Raw genomic sequence first — 22,282 nt, 5'->3', positions numbered from 1 at the left:
TACACCCAGTAAAAGGTTCAGATTTCATAACGTAAGTCTAGGAATTATTCATATTATAAGGAGCACATATAAATGTGGGGTGCCATCTCCTATCCTTTGCAGGTTGTATTTTGGGGGCCTGCAGTGTGAACACAGTGGAGATGATGGGATGAAGATGTTAGAATGAGGTTTAAGTTTAGAAGATCATGCTCTAGGAAGGAAGAGCTGGCATTTGGAGAGGAGTAACTGACATCAAAACTTCATGGGCAAAACTTCACAGGCATTGACATCAAGTTAGAGTAATCTGATGAGCTGACAGCTCATATTACTGCATTCTGGGTTAGCCTAAGCATTTTAGGAAGTGAAGTACTCCATTCCAAAAGACTATATTCCTGTGGCGATTGGGGTTGGGAAGCAGAGGAGAAAAATATAATTTGATGGATGCAAATTTGCAATAAAACAGATGACCTATTTATAAACAACACTCATTATAAGATGAGTATGACAGGTCTAAAACCTAAAACTTCCCTCTATTAGTCCCATTACAGAAAACAGCCACCTTAATGGTAAAGACCTAATCATTTGCAGCAAATACCTCATTTTACTGAAACTATTGTTTTAAAGAAGTTTTAGCACTTTGGAAAACGGACATAAATCACCAGTCTCTGAGACAGGAAATGCAGTTATGTGAATACTGTTGCACCCAATCAGTTAACAGTAAAAATACAGCAAGGCTATTAAAATGGTAAACATTGTATCATTTCATTTTTTCCTCATCAGAAAGTATTAAAAGTAAATGACAAAAATGCAAAGCAGTTTTTAGACATGTCAATAGACCTCACAGTATTGATGGCAAAAGCAATGCAAGCACACTTCAGAAAGCATCAGTATCTTGAGTGTGTTCTTTCAAACAACTTAAAATAACAAAAACAAATTAATTCTGGGTGCAAGCAAGTATAATTTTATCAAAGAAACTATTACACCATTGCTGGCAGCAGCTTGGCACAGCAAGAGCTATGCTTGTCTGCTATCAGCTATTTGTAGCAGACAATACTTCCACCTAGTCACATACAACTGAATCTCCCCATCCAGTTATCTATACATCTTGAGTTGAGGAGAGGACCTTGAGCTTTTGTATTATCTTGCTTAGGTATGCTTTCCCATTCTTCCCTTCTTCTCTTTTTGCCCATGCATCTCAGACTTCATTCCTTGTAACTGTAAGGGACAATAAGTGCAACCATCATGAAACTTACTGTTCTTCCCAATTTACACTGAAACCACACACATACTTTTTTCCCCACTCCTTTTTGTCTTCTTCTATAGCTTAAAGCTTTCAGCCTTAAACTTACACCCTCAGGAAGTTATAGACTTGTCCCCATAATCCTAGGTGTATTTCCAAGCAATATTTYCCAAGATGCTTTTGATGAGTAGAGGTGGGGGGTCAGGGAAGAGAAAGAAAATGCAGAGAAAGACACAAGAGGCAACCTCATGACACAGTTCCTGTGAACTTAAAGTGATGCCTGATAGGAGGTAGGACCTAAGCCACTTTGTTTGTACAAAGCTTTGTTACTTAATCTAGCAATCTTCTTGCAGTTTGTAGATGCTGGCTATGTAGCAAGATACTGTATCTGTATGCAATGTCATTTCTGTTTTGTTGTTCATACATATGGCACCAGCCTTTTGACGAGTTTATAACTGGATTTCAGATTTTAGTAAAACACGAAGTTGTAGACTCATGGCTTTAAGAAATGATTGTCACAGTCTTCCATATACAGTACACTCAACTTCGGATGGTATCTCATATGTTTATATATATATATATTATATATATATGTATGTATGGGAGACAGCTCCTCTCAGATACGCAAAATATGCTGTCTCAAACTGTTCCCTGCTGTTGTACATCCACTTACTGCTCTCCCCAGTTCACTTACTATTGATTTCACCTATTGAATTCCATCAGGTGGCTAATGCAAGGACACTCAGTACTTCCTCTTCCCAAAGGCTATTYGATTTTGGTGTGCATGGTGGTCAGAGTCCGTTTAACTGATAAATCACTTTTAAGTCTTCCTCTCTCAGTGGGATAATTTTCCAGGTCAATTTCTCTTTACATGTTACACTGTCACCTTGGCTTTGACAACAAAGTTTATTAGACTTTTCACAGTGTACGCACAGCAAGCATTAAAGCATTTGGCTTATCCTTCCTCATCAGCATACTTCACTAAATGCAGCATATTTCTCATACATCAGGTTACTTCAGCTAGTTCTGTGAGGGAAAAGAGTACTTCCAAATCTAACTACCCACAGTTCAGATTATATGGCTCCGTATCTCAATTTCCTTTGACTCGGCTCTCATTACTACAGATTGTTTTGCAACTCAAGTTAAGAACACTAGATACATTTTTGTTAATAACCATAATAATAATAAAAAAAMCCCAGCAAGTGTACCAACTTCCCTGGGAGGGAAGGGAGAGGAAAAGAGAATAACACACCTTTTTAAAGGAATCAGAGTGCAGAGGGGAGAAGATATCAAAATACCCAAACCCAAGACCATAATCCACCCTTAAACTGATAAGCAATTATTTTTATGATCATCTCAATTTCTGGTATATTTGGTATCATTTAGTTGTCTCCTCTTTTAGACTTACTACTCCTGCTATCTTCTTTGAATGAGATTTAATTAAACATATACTGATGTAAAAATTCAGTCGTCTTCCAAGGCTACATTCTCTGCTAAAGCGTCACCTTGACATCACTACAGGTAAGGCCATTATGTATGGCTTTTGCCACCATCCTTATTTACCATTACAAATACTTGTTTACCAACATATTGCTTCAAGGTTTAAAGAGATGATCTGCAGATGACAAGAAGTTCTGGAAGCTTTACAGCCTGGCTATCTTACTGTAGAACTGGGCGCTCAGCAGACTCCTTTCTTTTTGAAACTTAGTTCTGTTGGAGGTAATGTACCATACGTGCTGAAACAGTGATTTGGTTTGGGTGCTAATATCGCTCCCTTCATTCTGTGCTTGAAAAGGAAACACATGCATGACCTCCACAGTGGTTAAAAAAGCTCAAAGATGTTTATTTTGGCATAATTTAAAAAATACACAAACACATTACATTTCAATCCCTTGTTTTGGAATTATGTTATTTAGCTCAAAGCTGAGGGCTCATTAAAGCCTTTTTTTTTAACGTTACTATTATTTTGGAGGGGGGTGAGAACCAAAACACCACATTATGTATTTAAATCRACAGTGCAAATGAACCAGAAACTGTTCAGACCAGAAGTCCACTGTGTCAGACAGCAATAATGAAAGCTGAACAGTTCCTGAAATGGAAAAAAAAAAAAAGTACAAATATCTGCTGCATTTAAAAGAGTTTGCTGGGGGGAAAGAGTAGGGGAGGGGGAAGAGAGATGTTAGCCTTCAGAAAAAACTTGACTGCACAGAAAAAGTTAGAGCATTAGACACCTGACATTGAACTAAGTTACAATACACACTTGAGGATCAGATAGGGTTCGGACAGATACATACATGTAGCAGGGGTGTGGGATATTTTTAAGTCCCAGTACAACAATGGCATGAATGCTCCTTCAACAATTTATGGATAGAAAGAACAGGTTAGCAACTACATAATTCAAAGATGTATCACTATCACTGACAGATTCACAAACAGAAACTCACGGCTTTAAAAGGTGCAGTTTCTTGGCATTATATTATTTGCATAGTTACTCCTTTTCCTTAAAGGTTAGGAAAATATTCAGCAACTAAGTTCAGGAAAAAGCTATTGCCTTCAAACAAATTTCTACCTGTGGAAAATCTCAGCAGTACAGAGATAAAAAGACATCAAAATAACTGAGACAAAACTGCCACCTCCTGAACAGGGAACATATGAATTATAAGCATATTTCATATTAAAATGTGAAACATCTCAAATGGAGTTGTCTGCTGTGCTTAGTTTTGTCCACTAGAACAAAAATTTCTTTTACCATTGCCATAGAAAGGCAATTTTAAGTATTTTCCATATAGCAATTCAGGCGTTTTTCTGAGTCAGCAGACCTTGCTTCTTCATGGTTTGTCCTTTATCCCTAGTCTTCGCCCTTGCTTGTTTGGATGCTACAAGAGATCTCATTCCTTGTTAGGAGAGAGATGTAAGTAATTATAACTGCACCGAAGCTTGCATAAAAACAGGTCTATTCAATAAGATAAACATATCCCCTCCCATACCAATTCTGATCCTATTGCTTTTAACAAGCCTCTAACCACAGGGGGAAGAGAATCTTGGATCTTTGCACTCTCCATATGGGCATCACATCAGCTCAAGACAGTTACGTTCACATTTTCTGACAGAGCGAATCAACTGCTCACTAATTTGTGATCATTATGTTCATGTCAGTGGCTGGTGATGAATAGCCACAAAGTCATTTATTTTAGGAGTATAGATCCATAATGTAAGGGCTAAACCAAAACAGGCAATAGCAACACAGGCAGGAGGGAGTGCACMAGCTGCTTAGGAATAATTTCATGCATGGTGACAGTGACACTTCAACCGATTTAGCAACCTCAAGTTTTTCACTCATTTCCCAGTCACCCACTCTCATGCCCATACCACTGTGCCCACTGTGATGATGTAAGTGTTCATGTGGCAACACAGTCAACCACACCAGGAAACAATTTGGTTCAAAGATAACCTAGGCAAAATAAATTAATTACAGCTATATCAATTTCCTGATCAAGTGCACTGCACAGTTGGCATCAGATGAGCAAGRTCAACCATCTTAGACTAGGAGCTATTTACACTGGCACTGTCAACGAGGCAATACTTGTAAAGCTCTGCCACAAGGTGCTGGTCTGCAGATGTCAGGCATGTTAATGAAGAGCTTGACTAAAGAAAACCCTTACTGCATTGGCAGGAATTCACCTGATCTCTCCAATTCATCTCAGTACTCATTGACATGTCTAAAGGATGCACAGCTACCCTCCAGGAAGTTTGGTTTCCCTTCAGCTGCTGTATTGAGGGAAATAAGCTAGTGGAGACCGTCTCTGCATGGCAGGCATAGCAGCCTATCAATTACAAAGCCATAGCAAATGGCTTTTTAATCCAAGGACCAAGCTGAAACCATTGGAAAAGCTTCCCAGCAAATTCACACACTTTGGATCAGACCCATACTGACCACAGCCTTCAACAGCAATGAGAACAACAGTATCTGGAGAGTTAAAAACCAAGGTCACCCAACGTCAAAGGCTGAAGAAGATGCTCCAAGAGGCATCAGTTTTTGCGTCAAAAGAATACTGCATTTTAAGTATTGTTATGTTCTCCTACAACACTAAAGCAGTGGCACTTAGTGTTAACATTTACAAGCGGGCCATTCAAACAAGCCCACACCCTTGAGTAATCCCAATATTTTGTGTTGGTCTGCAGCACCAAGACATTCAGCTCTGGAGACAGAGAACATATCACAATATAGGAAGAAAAACTTGACAAAACTGAAAGCGTACCAAAGAAAGGCAGATACTTTACAGATTTCAAACACAGCATCTGTAGGAGACAAATGAAACCACAGAGCTGGAATAGTGCATTTCAAGCCCACCAAAGCAGTTCACAGAACTGGATGTAGCCTGTCGTCAGCATCTTTACATTAGTTCATTTCTCTGTTAATATTTGGCACAAACCCCTTGACGCAGTAATTTGGTTGCATTTAGGTCAGCTGCTTGCGATGTTTTCCTGGCACTTCAGTGGATTTAGAAAAAGCTTCTTCGACACTGTGTACACTTACAAAGTCTTCAGTTAAGAATGAAGGCTAAACATTGCTGACCCTCGTTTCTGCAGAAGAGATCATAGCAGAAGATGCAGATGTCACTAGCGACCGTTCTCGTCTGACGTATCGTGGCTTCCGAACTGAAATGGTTGGCACAGAGACATCATTAGCATCTGCTGTATAAGCATGCCTTTATCATTAATTTATAATACAACATGCCAAGCAACAATCCCTGAGTGGCCAGAGTCATTCTGGACCATAAAAAAACCCCTACATGCAGCTGAGAATTAGCAAAAAGTCTACAAATACACTTTTTAAGTAAGTGTCTAATGGCCTATTAAATAAGGTGTTCACTACATACTGGCATTTCCATTATTTTTAAGTATTTACAGTACATATAGCTTTTCATTTTCAGCTCTACCAAGAACCCCCCAAACAACTGTTGGTGGTTTTTTTTTTTTTTTTTATAGCTTCATAGGTTAAGGTAAGGAAACTAAGGCTTTTCACAAGCAGTACTGCCTATCAGTTTAACAGCCAGGCCCAGACCAAATTCAGAACAAATGTAAATTAATGTTTAAAAGTTGAAGACTTTACTAATAAAAATTACATTTTATTTCTACCACCTTGATTAAAAAGGCCTATGCACACATTAGAAGAGGCCAGATATTTTGCTGAGTTTAAAAGGCCATTATTTCCCCACTTCTTAACAGATTTGATCTCACTTTGAAGTCAACATAAGTTCTGTCATTGTCTTCAAAGCAGACAGATCAAGCTTACAGACAAGATATTTTACAGTACTACCCTGAACAAATAAATGCACTTTCCTAGCCAGTCTAAATTAATTTCATGCATAAATATAAAATGAAACAATTTTCTTTAATTTGTGAAATATATCTTGTACCACCCATTTCTTTTTCAAGCTTTGTTGCCTGGTCAGAGACACTTGAAAAAATGCCCTTGATCTGACTAGATGTTTTCTATTGCCCTTTTAAATATATTTTAGAAGAGTCATGTTTAGATACTTTAGGTTTATTAAGCTCTCATTTGCACATTAACAACATAAGAACAGCACACACTACTTCCTAAAAGTAGCACAAATTTAGAGGCACACCAAAAAGAAAGCTTTTGCTTTTGCATTACCAAGACATAGTCTAGAACACTGGACTGAAGTTTGTACTTCTCAGTAACATTCATATGTAGAAACTATGAAGGTCTAGGGAGGAAAATTAAGCCAAGCTGATTAGATTAATTTTTCTCCAAGAAATAAATTTCTGCCTAAGTTTTTTATGCTTATTAAAATCCACCTTGCCAAAAAAAGTCAACCTACAAACAGCCTATGCACCACATACAAACAAAATGGTATATTCAAAACACTCTGTATGTCATTTGTTTCAAGAAACGTGATATGCTTCAAATCAGTGAGCCTGAAAATGAACCAACCTGGCATCATCAAGAAGACTCCAATACAGAAAACAGTTCCCCGACTGAATAACTTATTTTTCAGCACTTAAAAAAATATTCCATCTACTTGTAAAACTTCTCTATCCTAACTGTCAACGGCGCATTTTAACACAAAGTACTTAGTCAGTACTGTATGTCTACATTAATTAAAGCAATAAATCCCATCAAGAAGATCAACTGGACAGATTTCATTGGACTTCTGTCCCCTCAAGAGATTACATAGTTCTATACCAGGCTTCACAGGTAATTGTTTTGACTTGATGTGTATTCTTAGCATACCCACTTTGAGCTAGCTTCCTGCTTTCAATAATGAGATGCCAACAGGAGAATCTAACAGGGAAAATATTTGCAGCAATATGCCCTGGAGAACAGTTCCTCACCTGAAGAAGCAGGGGGAGGTATCATGGATGCCTGCATAACAGAAGAATGATCAAGTCAAACAGTGTACCTTTTCTCTTCACAGTCTCTCATTAAAAAAATAAATAAATAAAAATACAGGAACATTTTACAGTTTTCAGTAATTTTTAGTGTGCAAATAGTCTTTCTTGGAGAAAGTAGCTCAAGAGAATCCACATGGTCAGTATTCATCTTTTGTGTTTTCCTCAGTTTGGACAAAGAACCCAAAGACATGATTTGATTTCAGTTTCTCATACATGAGATTAGGTAGCTCCATCCTGAATTGTTAAAAGTTTAAGTTATTGTTTACTTGGCAGTTTATGCTTTCTTATTTGTATTAGAAGGACAGATTTTACTTACTGTTTCACTAGGCTGGAGAACAGATGCTAAAAGAGAGAGAGAGAGAGAGAAAGAGACTAACCATCATTAGTTTAGAAGGCCAGAACTGCTAGTTTTCTAAAAATGTATGTGCAACAGAATAGTTCTATTGATAAAAAAGGTTTTGTCACAAATASAATCTTATATCCCTACCAAGGTTAAGGACTGAGAGAAATAAAACACCAAAACAGATCAGAATTTCAGAATTCCCATTAGTAGGATACATTGTCTGTAGAATTCTTTTCAGCATTAAAGATAAAGGGTTGCAAAGGTCTCCAAGAATGACTGGTTTTTCTTTCTAAGGAGATAGCCACAGCAGTGTCCCTTTAATATGAAGATGCTTCARTAGAGAAAAAAGCACCTTGAACCAGCTACCAGAAACAGGCAGTACAAATAGAAAGTGATCAAGTGGTCAAAAATGCAACCCCTTCTACAATTTGCAAGCTGCCTTTATTGGCCACATGATAATCATGATCCAGACAGAATGAGAGCTGGCACAACAATAAGCCAAAGAAACGTTTCTAACACTTCTTCTGCAAAGAAGAATCTCAATACTTTAGCCTGCTGGACCAAAGTGAACTAGCAGTACAAAATGAGGAAGGCAGGCTGGTATCACTGAAGCCTCAGCAGAGGTCTGGCGTCCTGCCAGTCTAAAGATGTGACAGCATGACAGCTCTTGACCCACCAAAAACCTAAGGAGASTTTTGTACCAACTAAATTTACTTGAAGACACATTCAAAAGCAACTCAGAGGTTTCAGTTTGGCAGTTATTATTAAGAGTTCTTGTGGCACTGAGCCGTTTAAACTTTAGGTATCTACTGTTGTATACTTTTACATGAAGCAATACCACAGACACTGGAAAAATGATATGCCATTAGGTTACTATGACCAGATGCGACATTCCTGGCCACACAATAGAAGAGCCATATTGCTCCTCCTACCCCAATCTTTCTTCTCTTTTAAAATTGATTTCTATCATGACAGTCTAGCTTGGACTTGGTCTTGCAAGGTGCATCAATGAAAAAGAGAACAGATGTATGTTTAGTAGACCTAACCAATAAACAGCTTTCTGTTCAACAGAAGGAGCTCTCACATGGCAAATGCTATGCTAGAGGTTGTCATGGGAAGGTTTCGAAGGAACTATGTAGGAGGGGCAACACAGGGAGTCATAGATCAGCCTCACTTTTGTACAAAATGTTGGGCAAAATGGAGATATCAGCTTCCACATATTTTGCTCACCACCTCCCAGGAGCTGAAGACCAATAGAAGGAGGACACATGCAACAACTCCACTGGAACTGAAGCATCTGAAAAAGCCAGGTGGCTACATAGAGTCTTACGTATTGAGCTAAGTGCATCCCAGGTGTTTTTCCCCTAGCTTTTCTGGAATCACTGTGGCATGAACAAGTCAACTCATTCCGTTTTAGTTATGTGGATCCATTTCTCAGTTACAAAAATGGCAGAAATAAAGAATAAATTTCGTTATAAAAAGAAAAGCTAAGGTGGGTGTGCTGTAGAAAACATTCAGGCAGTTGGCTTCTTCAAGGCCCAGCAGTTCCTACATATAGAGGACACACACAGATGACTAAATAATGTAATAATGAGGAACCTCAAATACCATTCCCTTGCTACTGCTGCTGATTCATCCATGGTAAATCCACTGCCCTTTGGTGCTACACTTTCCTTTTCTCTGAACCAAGAATAAACAACAGCTGCTTTCTGTGAGGCTTTACAAATGTCTGGCATTTTGTGCATTGAAATAAACAGGTATTGTTAAATTCTGTTAAAATGTGTTGTGTGTAAAAAGCACTGGGGCTTTCTGTTTGTTTTTAAGCAAATACCTAATATGCAGTGAAGCCTAATGACATGCATTGTACTACAGGAAATCTTCAGAAGCTGCAAAAAACACTAGTTGGGTTAGTCAGAGATACTGTGTAATATGCACCTAAGCACACTTAGACTGAGAACAGATATCCTCTGCATTGTCATAAAAACATGGCACCATAAACACACAGCAGGAGAAAATATTTCATTAGCTTGCATTGCTTTGGATGAATGGAAGAGATAACAGTAGCTATATAAAGTTAGAACAGTGACCTGAAGAAATTAAAAGGATTTTAAACTAGGAAATTGAGCAAAGGCCAAAACTTTACAGATGAAACAGGCAATTACTTAGAGGTATTTTACCTTTGTTTCTTCTGTAGAAAACGTTAGGAAGTTTATTGGCACGTTTGAGGTAGAAGAAAGAAGCAACAGACAGAATCAGGAATAAACTGATAAAAAATGTTCCCACAATAAGAGAGGCTGCCACTTCCGGGCCCCCTGTAAAAATCAGAGAAAATACTATTGTCAGCTAGAAATCTCTTCCAATAGAATGGTTAAACAGAAAATACAGACCAACTTCCTGATCTTTATATGAGAAAGAAAAAAAAGAAACCCACATTTGTTTTTACACACCAAGTCCTTACAAAGGCCTCACCAAAACACTTGCTAAGATCTTCCCATATTCATTTAATTATATGACAACTTCCCCCTTCCCCCCAAAGTCAGCAAAGTCTTAGTCTTTACTTTCCTGAAGATGAACAAACATTTTTAACCCATCCTTTCCTTTTTTATATAACTTTCAAAACAAGTGCCAGCAGGCACTGATCATTAATATTAATTGCTATTTTGTTGCTTTAGTGAAGTCTCCTAAAGACAGGACTCATCAACAGACATTACACCACTGGTACAGTTCACCCAGTATTATGTTTTCCACAAGTGACTGATACAGAAAGCCTCCCAAGGAGGCGGACATTAGCAAGAGGTGCCCTCCCCCATCTCTACCCCCCTTCCCCTGCCCCAAACCCTGAATATTTGTTCTGCTGGTTTAATTTATTTGTTTTAAGGTTATGATCACAAATAGCAAGTATTTTAAGAAACAGAAGATGTTTACAGTCTTGTTACAGACAAACTGAAACAACAAATATTTCTGACAAGCTCTTCTTGAGAAGTCCACAGTCTGAACAGCAAGATATACTTCAGATCAAGTATATGTTGATGATAAGGCAAATGTTTGAAAGGGATCAGTAGTACCCAAGTTTGACTTGGCTCTATAGGTTTCCTTTTTAAGAGTACTGATGTTAAACACTTACTCTAAGTCACCTCATTTTGCATTCTACCTCCTGCTGAAGTGTGCAATGATGCTATCTAAATATTCTCAATTTGTATTATTCTTACCTGTGTCAAACAAATATTTGTAAGAGATTAAGTAGAAGTGACTGGTCAGCAGTGACAAAAATCTATCTATGGAAAGGCTAACCAAATTTTTCAGTCATGCAACAGGTGTGTAATGTTGTCTCGCTCCCTAAAAACCAAAACCCTTACAGCATAAGGTTCAAAAATCAAGTCATGGGGTTTCAGAAATAACCAGCTTGATTGATACAAGAAACCACTTCAAGACTGGTATAACAGGATGAATTCAGTAAAAGAAATGCAGTTACCTCAAAATTCAACTCTAAGACTTATAAAAGATTCTTGTTGAGAGCAAGGCAGAACAAGTAAAAATGGCTGCTACCTTTAGAGTAAAACTTGAAAAAAATATTTCCCCAAATGCCACATCATGAAGGAGTTGGTATGCAGTAGATAATGATGAAGCCTGCATCTGATATATATTCTATTTCCATTTCCATTTACTCACCTATGTTCTGTACGAAGGGAGTTACAGTGCTTATATTCATTTGGAAATTCATTCCTCTGATACCAGCTGTAATAAAAAAGACATTTTTAAAGCAAAGTCTTAACCTAATTGTGTATTTATTGAAAATCTGAGAAATATGATAGCCTTTTATTAAGTAATTCGAAATTGTAAAAGAATGCTGGTTTCTCCCATGAGAAAACAGCATTCTTAATATCACTTTTTGAATTTTAAAAAAGGAAGCGAACAGACATCATCATCATTTGTCCAAAGAGAAAACTATTAACTGGTACATTTCTCAGAAACTTAGATCAAGTTTCTTACCTCTTTCACTTAAAATATTTATAAGCAAACAAATGCATCTTAACTGTCAAATAAAAGTCACACATACAAAATGAATCTGGCCTCCTCCATATAGATTTTTCAGGGAACTCAAGTACATGATGAATTACTTGTGCTCTGGAGAAGTCCCTAGCAAACGCCCACGGCAAATGCCTTTTCCTAAAAGCAAAGATCAAAGCATTCAAGAAATTCAGCATTTATTATATCTGTCTGATACAGGTCCTACCCCGCAAGTTTAATCATTTTGATTTTTAGGACTTTGCTTTTTTATTTTGAGAACTTCTATTCATCACGATTATGCTACTTTTTTCATGTTGCATTTGGTTTCGCAGATTAGGTGCTTTTAAGACATAACAAGACTTTGAATTCTTTTCTCTTCCTAGTTTCTGGAATGGTTTCACAGCACTCTGCACAATTGCTGCCAGCTCAGCTTGAAAGTTTCCATAGGTTTTGTTGAGTGTCTAATTCAAAACTTCCAAGATACATTAGGACTCTAGAAAAGGTTGAAATTTTGTAATGATGGGGAAAAGATTCTGAAACATTCAATTCTTCCTTGAATGTTCTTTGCTGGACTACATATGCAAGAAGAGATCTCAATACCAAAAGATTTCCATCAAAATAAAAGGATGGTAAATGACTTACTATTTCTGCAATCAGTCAGATTGTAAACAGGTGCAACAGGAAGGGTTTCATTTTTGCATTTAATGCAGCTACTACTACCATCCTCATTCCATCGCCTGTAACAACCTGCATAAGAATAAGATGTACAGTGATCTGAAAACAGCAAAAGCAGCCCTGGCGTTATTTCCTGGTCTTCAGAAAGAAGTAGAGGTGACAGAAATTCCCTCAGTTTGGTCTACCAATCACAAAAGTTTCTTGCTTCCTATCACACTACACAAGTTAAAGTTTCATTTCCAAGTGTTTATTCCAGAAAAGATGCAACCTTTTAGGAGACAGAAAAGGAGAAAGTTACAAGCAAACAACTCCCAGAAGACACAGCTCCATTCGGCATTTCACATATTTTAGTTTAAAGAAAAATGGGAAGTTTCTGACAATCTGTAAGAACCCTCAACAATACTAAGAAAGAAGCACCATTCTGCTTTTTATCTTCAGAGGTCATACACTGTTGAAATAGAATTTAATGCCACTGTTACATATAGTATTGAAAACATAAGTAGGCAGGGACAAAGATGCTAAGAACCAGAAAAGAGTGCACTTAGATGAAAGAAGATGCGGCGGTCCCTACAGTGAATCACGTGAATGATGGCAAACTAACGGTATGAATGCTACCATAATGCAGCCTGTTTCTATGCCTCAGTATTCTCTAGTATTGTACTATTTGTTTCACTTCAAAAAGAACCCAAGACCGTTTAAACTAGTCTGTGACAGACAGCAAGCGTTTTGTATCAGCTACCCTAACAGAGAAGGCTGGAACCTGATTAAAATTTCATCTTAGGCAATATCTTCAATGTCCAAGTCTCTCAATTTATGTTTAAAAGGATATATTGCTATCTCTCCATTTAAAAAAAAAAAAGTTATGGCATGTCTTCAATAAAAACTTTATTTAATACAATAAAGCTGTGGCGGTTTCACTTCAGGCTTGTGTCATAAGACRCAAGACATGAAGATTAGGATATTCCCACTAGACCATATTACAGCCTAAATTTTAAAGGAAAAAAACCCCACCCTTATTGTGCTGGCTAAAATCCAGTTCTTTAGAGTCTTGGGCCAAACTGGTATCAATTATCCCATAAAGCACACAATTAGTAAGGTGCTGATTTGAAAACAACTCTGCTGTTACATTTTCCTGAGAGGAAAGCGGCACACTTGATGCCTACAGTCATGAATTATATCTGACATTTAATCTAAACACAAACAGGCCCAATGTAAGGTCAAAGACTTTCTACAGTAATAGGAAGGAAGCTTCAAAGCACTTATCTGACACCAAAGATTTTGGCAGATTACCATTTTACAGTATGATTTAACAAAATGCAATTTCCTACCTTAGAGATAATTGTTTATACCATGTCTAAGATCATTTAGAAGTAGAAATGAATACAGTAATAAAGCAACAGTTAAAGAAGCTAACAAGGCACTGAAATTACACTTAAAATGCTTTTTAAGAAAGAAATTCACAAGGAAATTACTGAATCCAGAACGTGGTCCCAATTTTTAAAACGCTAATCCTCTTGTTAATGTGGGTCTGAAGCAGTTTCCTTGCTTTTTCTATATGATTAAAAAAAAAAAATCATTTAAAAAAAAAAAGGGAGATCACCCTTTTATGCTATTGGTGGAAAGTGACCAAAGAAGTTTTAAATTCCATTTAGGGAAAAAAACCTCTACTTTAAATGGCACAAGGAAGAATGAGGCATTCTGTGCTAACAAGAGAACACTGAAGCTATTCTTACTGCTCCGTTAGGTATACTTTACTACATTTTTCTTTTCATGCCCATTATATGCACTAGCTCTTACATAATCCAACTGCACACTAAATAAAAAGGTTAAAAAAAAAGAAACAAAAAACAAGCTTAATAATAAGAATCTATTCTGCTTCCCATGCAAGGACAACTTTTGTGAGTCATAACCAGCAATACCTGTGTGCATACAGAGGAATAAAGACCTCAAGATGCACATGCACTAATTATAATTTTCCCTCCCCACATAATCGGATGCTGTATTTTGGTGCTAGCTATCAAAAACAATCCGAAATTTCATAAATGACACACTATACCTGGACTGCACTGGTTGGTTACTGGACAGGAACTGTTTGTATCCCAAACATCCACACAACATTCTGTCTCTGAAACCTAAGAAAAAAAATCACAATACATTTTCCAAAGTTCTTGGCTTTACTAAAATAATTCAGTAAAATCTACAGAGGATGTAGAGGAATAAGGTGTAACTACAGCCAATACTTGCAGTAACTTTTTTTTTTTTTTAACGTTAAGCAACATTACAAGAAAAGAAGGGACACCATCGAGCTCATTTTGACTTGTCAGCTGCTGCTCAAATCAAGGTTTGATAACACATGTACAAGAAGCTATACATTAATGCTGACTTTAGAACAAGCCTCGAAAAATTGCTTTAGAAAATATTTGCTAAATTCTTCAGAAAGAGGCACAGTTCAGAGGGGGAGTTATCCTTCCCATGGCACCACACAACTGCCCTAACAGTTTTGCTCAGAATTCATTCTTCACTTCAAAACTCTTCAAAAGTTTTACTTTTGTATTTAAATCTCCTTTCTCAAAACATCTTTAGAAGATTATAAACATTTTTAAACTACAGTAGGACTTAAGTATAAAGAAACAAACTCTTTTAACTTTAGGATGCCAGTACTAAGCAGTAGTCAAAACGATTCACACCCATCTGGGAAATTTAGAAAAAGAACGACTCAAAGGAAGGATATATTATTAGCAAAAAGACTGGAAAAAACAGTTGGCAATGAATACCCATATTGCTACCAATGATAACATCTACATAAAGCAGAGCAATCCAGCAGAACTACAAAAGCTTCTTCCTTCAACATTTACATCAAAAAAAAAAAAACTTTACACATTGTGAAAGCAGGTAGTTTATTTTAATTTTTTGTTTGTTTAGGTAAAAGCCAGTTCCAAAATGATTCATAAATTAATACAAGTTGTGATTTAAGTGTAGAGATAGATGGTTGTTAGGAATTCTATGGTTCTTTTGACAGATATTATTAAAACCCTTATAGGCCTGGGCATACCCACTTTCTGCATGTGTACAAGAAAAATAAGCCATGTAGCTCCTATGCCTTTTTAAGTTTTGCAGGTACCTTCCCCTAAAGAAGACAGTAAGTCAAGCCAGCCTTAAAAAGAGATGAAGTATCCTTGTTCAAAAGTAACAAGATCTGACCTATATTCAACCAAATAAATAACATTAAAATATACTTAACATGTAACAGGCAGTCCTATCTGCTAATCAGCAAAATCCATGAAATCCAGAGGTGGCAAAAAGCAAAGCTATCAGGAAAAATGGCTGGGACAGTCAAAACTGCAATTATTAGGCAGACTTCATGCTGTTAGTGCTTCATGAGGAGAAAGGCAGATTACAGTAAAGAACCAAAGATCAACAGACAACACACTTAAGCCCAGTTTCTTAAAAAGATTTGTTGATCAAACTCTCCTGGAAGCAGAGTTTTATATTCTGACCTTTTTCTGTTACATGAGGCAGTACTGGCTTCAGAGCTCTTCAGTCACTTGTAAAGTTAACTTTTTGGTATCCATGTTTGGGACTGTTCGTAGTTTAACTGCCAGGAAGCTTGAAAAGTGTGTTTTCCCATATCAAGGTATTCCCCCTCCAGTGTGAAGTGTTGCCAGTTGCATCCCCGCTAGCCTACAGGCACTAGGAAGGATTCCATGCTTTAACAGGCGAGCAGCCCTCACAACAAATTCTTCCTCTGTAAATGCTCCAGTTAATGACCGGCAGCAATACAGCAGTTCTAGAGCATCTTCTCCCACTCTTTCCTCACACATGGGGCAAAATTTGCCTGGACTGTTGAACTAATCTTCAAAAGAAAATACCACTTGAAGAAAATGAAAACTTAATGCTGATATTTATAGGAAATACAGGCTACATTAATTTGCCTTGAATTAGAAAGCCTTCTATAAACTGCAATTATGAAGGGAAAAAATGTTGACCCTCTGGTTTTCAGAGTACCTAGCATCACAAAGCAAGAAGTACCTACCGAACTTTCAGTAGATTTGCTGGCAACTTCTGCTACAAGTTTAGTTAAGAGAAGGACATATGGCACCTCCATGCCCAGGAATGACAGAGGTCTAAATAAGAACAGGGAAAGAAATCAGAATGTCTTATTAATGACAGAGAAATTAGGCTTTCCCTTTGCTAAGAAACTTCTGCCAAAACATTCGTTTTATTTGAATGCAAAGGCCTTTAATTAAATATGCCAAAGGGGAATGACTTACCTTGGTTAAAGGTACAAATTTGAGACATTCAGAATTTTCCCTCCAGCTGCAGAGGGGCAGGTTTCCGGCTATGGCTGACTGTGGTTGCTAAGAAACAAGGAGCCTTATCAGTCTGTTCCAAACAGGGCGATGCAGAGACTATTCCACACCCAGGACCTAAAAATCAATGTGATTGCAATAGAACAGTTACTGCCTGGCCCCAGTGCTGATAAGCCTCCCCACAGTAACAGACTCCTCCGGCTGCAGCACTGAACTGTGATGGATTTGTATCAGGACAGAGAGGACACAGCACCTTGAAAAGACAATACTGCAATTAATTTTTCCCGTAACACAGTTATGAAGCATTAATGAAGTCAGCCTGTTAATAAGCAATATTTCTCAATTGTCTGAAAACAGTTCTTCTCAATCTGGAGCAGAATACTTTGTACAGTCTGTTACATATCTCAAGCCCCCCCCCCCCAAACACACACTTTCCCCATATAACTGCACATACAAACCAAATAAAGCCCACACTTCTTATATTAAATTGTTTGGATAAAAGTGATACGTCATTCTTGATCTGCATTGTCCAGACACTTCCTATGTCAATACTACAATATCTACCCATTCCCTTGTCAATATGTTGTTGAAAGCCACATCCACTTTCTCTCTCCAACTACTTTATGTGCTGCCTGGCAGCTTTAGAAAAACATAGTCTTTCATATTATAAATAAAACATGGGAACAGACAACACCCTTTAACTGAGGCTTAATAAGAGGAAAGTGTTGGAAAGAAAGCCTGCAAGCTGTATGGGAAAACTCCTTCAGTAACTCTTTCAGAAAATGAAATGTTTCTGGTTTCTTTTTAAATAAAAAAATCTAGTGATGAGTTTTAAACTACTGTAAAATACGTATCACAACCCCTGTAAATTGTTTGTTTGAAGAAAAACAATCACTGAACAGTTTCTACAATTAATTTCTATTCAATTTTTGAAATTACTTACACATATCCTGTTATATCAACTTCAAAATAAAATTAGTTCAGCTTGGTAGGAAAACTTATTATTGCCTTCTGCTATCCACTAAAAGCTCTAAGACCAAGGACTGAAAATCCTGAAAAGCAAACTCCAGTCTTATTGCTACAGGTAATTTCTACAGTTAAGGAAGGTTTGGGCAGAGCACGAGAAGCTCACACTCTCACAATATCTTTTGATTTAAACATAACAATGGATGTCAAGTCTGTTGGCATCAAGTTGATCATCCATGATTTCATCAGTTCACATTTACATACATGGCTACAGTGACACCTATGCTGAAGTGAAAAGCTGGCAGTCAGTACAAGTGCACTATGCACATGATGCTAGCCACAAAGAACAAGACAGCCTCATTAGCCTTGCTGTTGGAAATGTAGATTATACGAACCAGGGAATGTAAGCAGCAAGGAGCCCTGACACACAGAGGCATTCACCAGAATCAGACACGAAGAGCTAGTTAGCTTCAGGAATGACACCACCACCACATCCTGAAAATGAAGATGGGTTATGGCACTTACAGAACTGCTGGAAAGAGATGGCGCAGCCAAAAATGGGAAGGAAAATTTAGCTTTGGGAAATTTTACAGAAGGATGGAAAGATACATTTCTAATCTACAACTAGGTTCACAAATTAATGATTAAAAAGCATTAAGATATTATTTTTCAGCAATGCGCGGGGTGACAAGATACCTCAAATGCAAACATCTGTTCTAATAAAAAGGTGATGACATCTCAGCAGATGAAAGGAAATAACTTTTCTACAGTACAGTGCACTGTACAGTGCACCCCAGAAGCCAAGAACTCCTAGCTTATAGCTTTGATGGCACCACTTTCTTCTTGAGCAAATTTGAGCAGAACAGAAGCTACTTATGATTCAAGTAAGTGATTGCAAATGCAGGCATTGCACTTACCTAGTTTGACAGAGAGCTTTCCGCTTGTATATCCTAGTATAGAGTGCTTCTATAAATGCTATGAATAATCTTGTATTAATTGCATGGATGCAGCTTTAATTTGCACATTTAACTTTTTAAAAACAGTAGGATTTTTCTCTTTATGCCTTTGTACTGCAGTAAAGGTTTAGTAACTTTTAGAGTTAAGTAAATTTTAGGGTTTTTCAAGGCAGTCCAGCAGAGCCTAACATTAAAACAATCTCAAGGATGTGCATATGGATGGATGTATTTTAAACAAATACATTCACAGTTTGCCTTATTATCTATCAGTTTTCTACACCCCATCTTCAAAAATGAGATATTGCTTCTTGGTTGAGAAAGGCTTCCTCTGAGGAAAACAGTCACAGTTGGTAAAGCCATTTGTGGATAACTTCTTCATCATTTTGGACACTATGCACAGATTTTTGTCAATACTTGATTATTATAATAACTGTAAATACTGTGAGAAGGCAGATGAAAAAGCAACTTGTTTAAACAAGTATATTTTTGTCATCTAGAAAAATACCTATTTTCAGGTACAAGTCATGCTAAACAAGAAAACATTTGTGAAACTAGCCACTGCCAAAGTTCCCAATCCTCCTCTTTGTGAAATGGAAATAGCCATACACCATAAGCTTGACATTGGCTACCTTTCGATTCCTGAAATAAATTAAGTTACTAATCAACAAGAGCATTGCATTTGAGGACAGATATTTGTTCACAGCCACTAGTGATTGTAACAAACTAGAACGCCCTGCAGCTATTCCAGTAGAAATAGGACACAAGATCTAACTGTCCTCAAATCATCAGAGACTTGATATTTTTTATTTCTGTGAAAGAGATGGATAACATTTTTTTTAAAAAAAATACATTTTGTTTGAACCAGTTTTAAGTGCAGGAAAATGAAAGCAGAGATGAACAAATTGCTTAAAACTCCCAAACATACTAAAAGCATGTTACATTTACTTGATTTACATTTACTCCAGCTCCCAGAACCACTTCATCACATCCTACTAGATTCTCTTTCAGACAATAAATATCAGAGGCCCATAACAATATATAAAATATTATCTGTCTGAATGAGGCAGAAAGACAGGAATTCACACCATGAAGGTAACACTATTTATGTGTTTTTTCATTTAGGGTAATGTCCATGAAAATTATCAGACAGAACGAAACATCAAATTCTTTACTTCTAATAATAAGAAAACACATGCAGTGTTTCTAAAGTTTGGTTGTGCCACAGCTCAATGAGGTTGAAAAGAGCTTTTGGCTTGTAAGTCAAAAGACCAATCAAGTGCAGACTGCCAAACAAGACAGCAAGTTCAAGCAGGGATTTGCACTATTGATTGGCCGGCCTCCCCTTACAAAAACACGGAAGTAACACAACTCATTTTACAGCTTTCCAACCACAAGCCAATCATAACCTTTTTATTGCCAAACTGAACACTATTTTCTGTCATAATTTTAATTTTAGAAAGGAAAAGCTCTAGAGCCTCCAAGACATTCAGTACGTGCTAATGTGAGCCATGCCACAGAATGAGGTAGCTGAAGTTTTATTTTTTAAATTAGGTATGTAAATTGATCACGGTAAGATGCACATCAAAACAATTTACAAGTTAAAAAGCCCTACGTCTGCCCATGGAATATGTTTTATGTTTGGCCGTGTTTTCTCTTCAGATTAAGAAAATAATAATGTCATGCACAAACCAGAGCCCAAATTAGAAAGTATTTATGCTGTAGATGCCAGCACAGTTTTGAGAACACAGACATTTTAATTTAAAAAGGATTTCACACCAGAGTTCCACATTTGAAACAAATCTCGAATCACTCGCCAGTGCTACAATACACAAGTTAAATACATCAAGCTTTTCCTATGTGGTATTTTTTCTCATTGCCTTAAAAAACACCCATACAATTCATGATGAACGCTAAGCACTAGAGAGTTTTCTTCCCCACTCCTGAAAGCAAAAGTGCTTTATTTCATCTTTATGTCTACCTTTTCCATACCTATAGTTGTATATCTATTATCTATGTTGTATTGTCAGTATCTCTCCAGCTTGAAGCATTGCTGGAACACTGGATGAGCAAGGTATTTTTTTCAGGTACAGAGAAAAAGAAGATGACATTGAAAAGAAATGTTGCTGTGGTAGTTTTACAATTCACTTAGATCAGAGTTTGAAATGGTATCACCCTCATTCTGCCAAGGGGTTTCTTAGTTCTGACATGGCCTTGAATTAATCATGACAAACAGTGATATCAGAAGAGACCAAATGCAGTTTCACCAACCACAGACTTGTAAAGGCCTAAACTCTCACTTACCAGCTCCCTCAGAGGCACGCAGGAGAATATTGCATCTTCCTTAGATAACACTGAATGCTTATGATATGTGGTTTACTACTAATTTCTCATTGACTCATTCTCATTCTCAAATGTTTCACAACGATGTGCACAGTAGAAGAATAGGTGTGGGTTGTGCTTAGAACAATCCTTTATAAATTAAAGCTGAAGCACAACTTGTTTTCCAGCTTTCTTAACATAAACCCAAGATAAGAACTACTCCCCCTGCCATCACAACGGAATGATTATAAAACAGGCCAGCAACCAACAATTAAAAAAAACACACCTTCCATTCCAGACAATTAAGATCTCTGCTCTAAGCTAGGCACTACTTAAAAAGCAGTTACATACTGGGAATGTGCCTAGAGCAGACACTAGTGAACACCAACACGTACTCCTGTTCAGTCAACTAAAATTTGGCTGTAACACCTGCTAGTATTACAGCTGTCGTTGCAGTCTTGAAGCCGAGAGCAGAAATGAATACTGGCACAGCTTGGTTGCCAACAGTGTACCATATACTACAGGGAACGATGTTTGGGAAACTCAGCACAGGCACAGACTGTTTTGTCTGCCCTCCCGGCAATACGGCAACGAAAGTCTGTGTTAAGTTGTACGTACTTCTTGGAAGTTTAACCCCCCCAAAAAAAGAAAAACCCAAACCCGCAAAAGTTCCAGATCGCCAAACTGCGATGAACTGTTAGTTTATTGGAGGAGCCGGGGGAAGGTATCAAAACTTTTATTTGGCCTTAAGAGATGATTCATTTGCAAATGTGTCTTGAAAAAAACTGCACTTAAAATACAGCAGAGGCCACTTAAGACGCCCGAGGAACCAAACAGCCTCGGGGAAGCTCGGGCAGGAGGCAGAAAGAGGAGCGACCCTCCCAGGCTCACCGCGCGCGGCCACCCTCCGCCGCGGCCCCGCTCCCCTCCGCCGCGACGGACGCGCTGTCCCCCAGGGGACGCGCCCTCCCCACCCCCCTGCTTCCGCGCCTCGCCCCCCGCTAAATGCATGGCGAAGTGCTGTCTTCTGCCGCCGCGCCCGCGGCCGGGCAGGGGCTCGCCCTCC

The 22,282-nt window shown here is 37.8% G+C and overlaps 1 protein-coding gene across 4 annotated transcripts in view; it reads right to left on the bottom strand.

The window, feature by feature from the left end:
• Positions 1–3,041: 3,041 nt before the first annotated feature.
• CUNH1orf159 (chromosome unknown C1orf159 homolog) overlaps positions 3,042–22,282 on the bottom strand; it is a 19,739-nt gene continuing 498 nt past the window's right edge. For 2 of the 4 annotated variants that reach the window (XM_026074140.1, XM_026074139.1), the window contains exons 2-10: positions 16,937–17,092; positions 16,699–16,789; positions 14,722–14,797; positions 12,633–12,737; positions 11,652–11,717; positions 10,160–10,294; positions 7,956–7,981; positions 7,580–7,610; positions 3,042–5,878 (exon numbers count right to left, since the gene is read on the bottom strand). In XM_026074140.1, the coding sequence (XP_025929925.1) occupies positions 5,781–5,878; positions 7,580–7,610; positions 7,956–7,981; positions 10,160–10,294; positions 11,652–11,717; positions 12,633–12,737; positions 14,722–14,797; positions 16,699–16,770 (609 nt within the window). In that variant the 5' untranslated portion in view covers positions 16,771–16,789; positions 16,937–17,092 and the 3' untranslated portion in view covers positions 3,042–5,780. Of the gene's footprint in view, positions 5,879–6,902; positions 6,952–7,579; positions 7,611–7,955; positions 7,982–10,159; positions 10,295–11,651; positions 11,718–12,632; positions 12,738–14,721; positions 14,798–16,698; positions 16,790–16,936; positions 17,093–22,282 lie in introns of those variants that run through there. The other 2 variants (XM_026074141.1, XM_026074142.1) reach the window with 2 other exon arrangements.

This window comes from Apteryx rowi, unplaced genomic scaffold (genome assembly GCF_003343035.1).
Source record: "Apteryx rowi isolate R43461 unplaced genomic scaffold, aptRow1 scaffold_38, whole genome shotgun sequence".
Lineage (NCBI taxonomy): Eukaryota > Metazoa > Chordata > Aves > Apterygiformes > Apterygidae > Apteryx > Apteryx rowi.
This window is presented reverse-complemented; position numbering and strand designations above follow the sequence as displayed.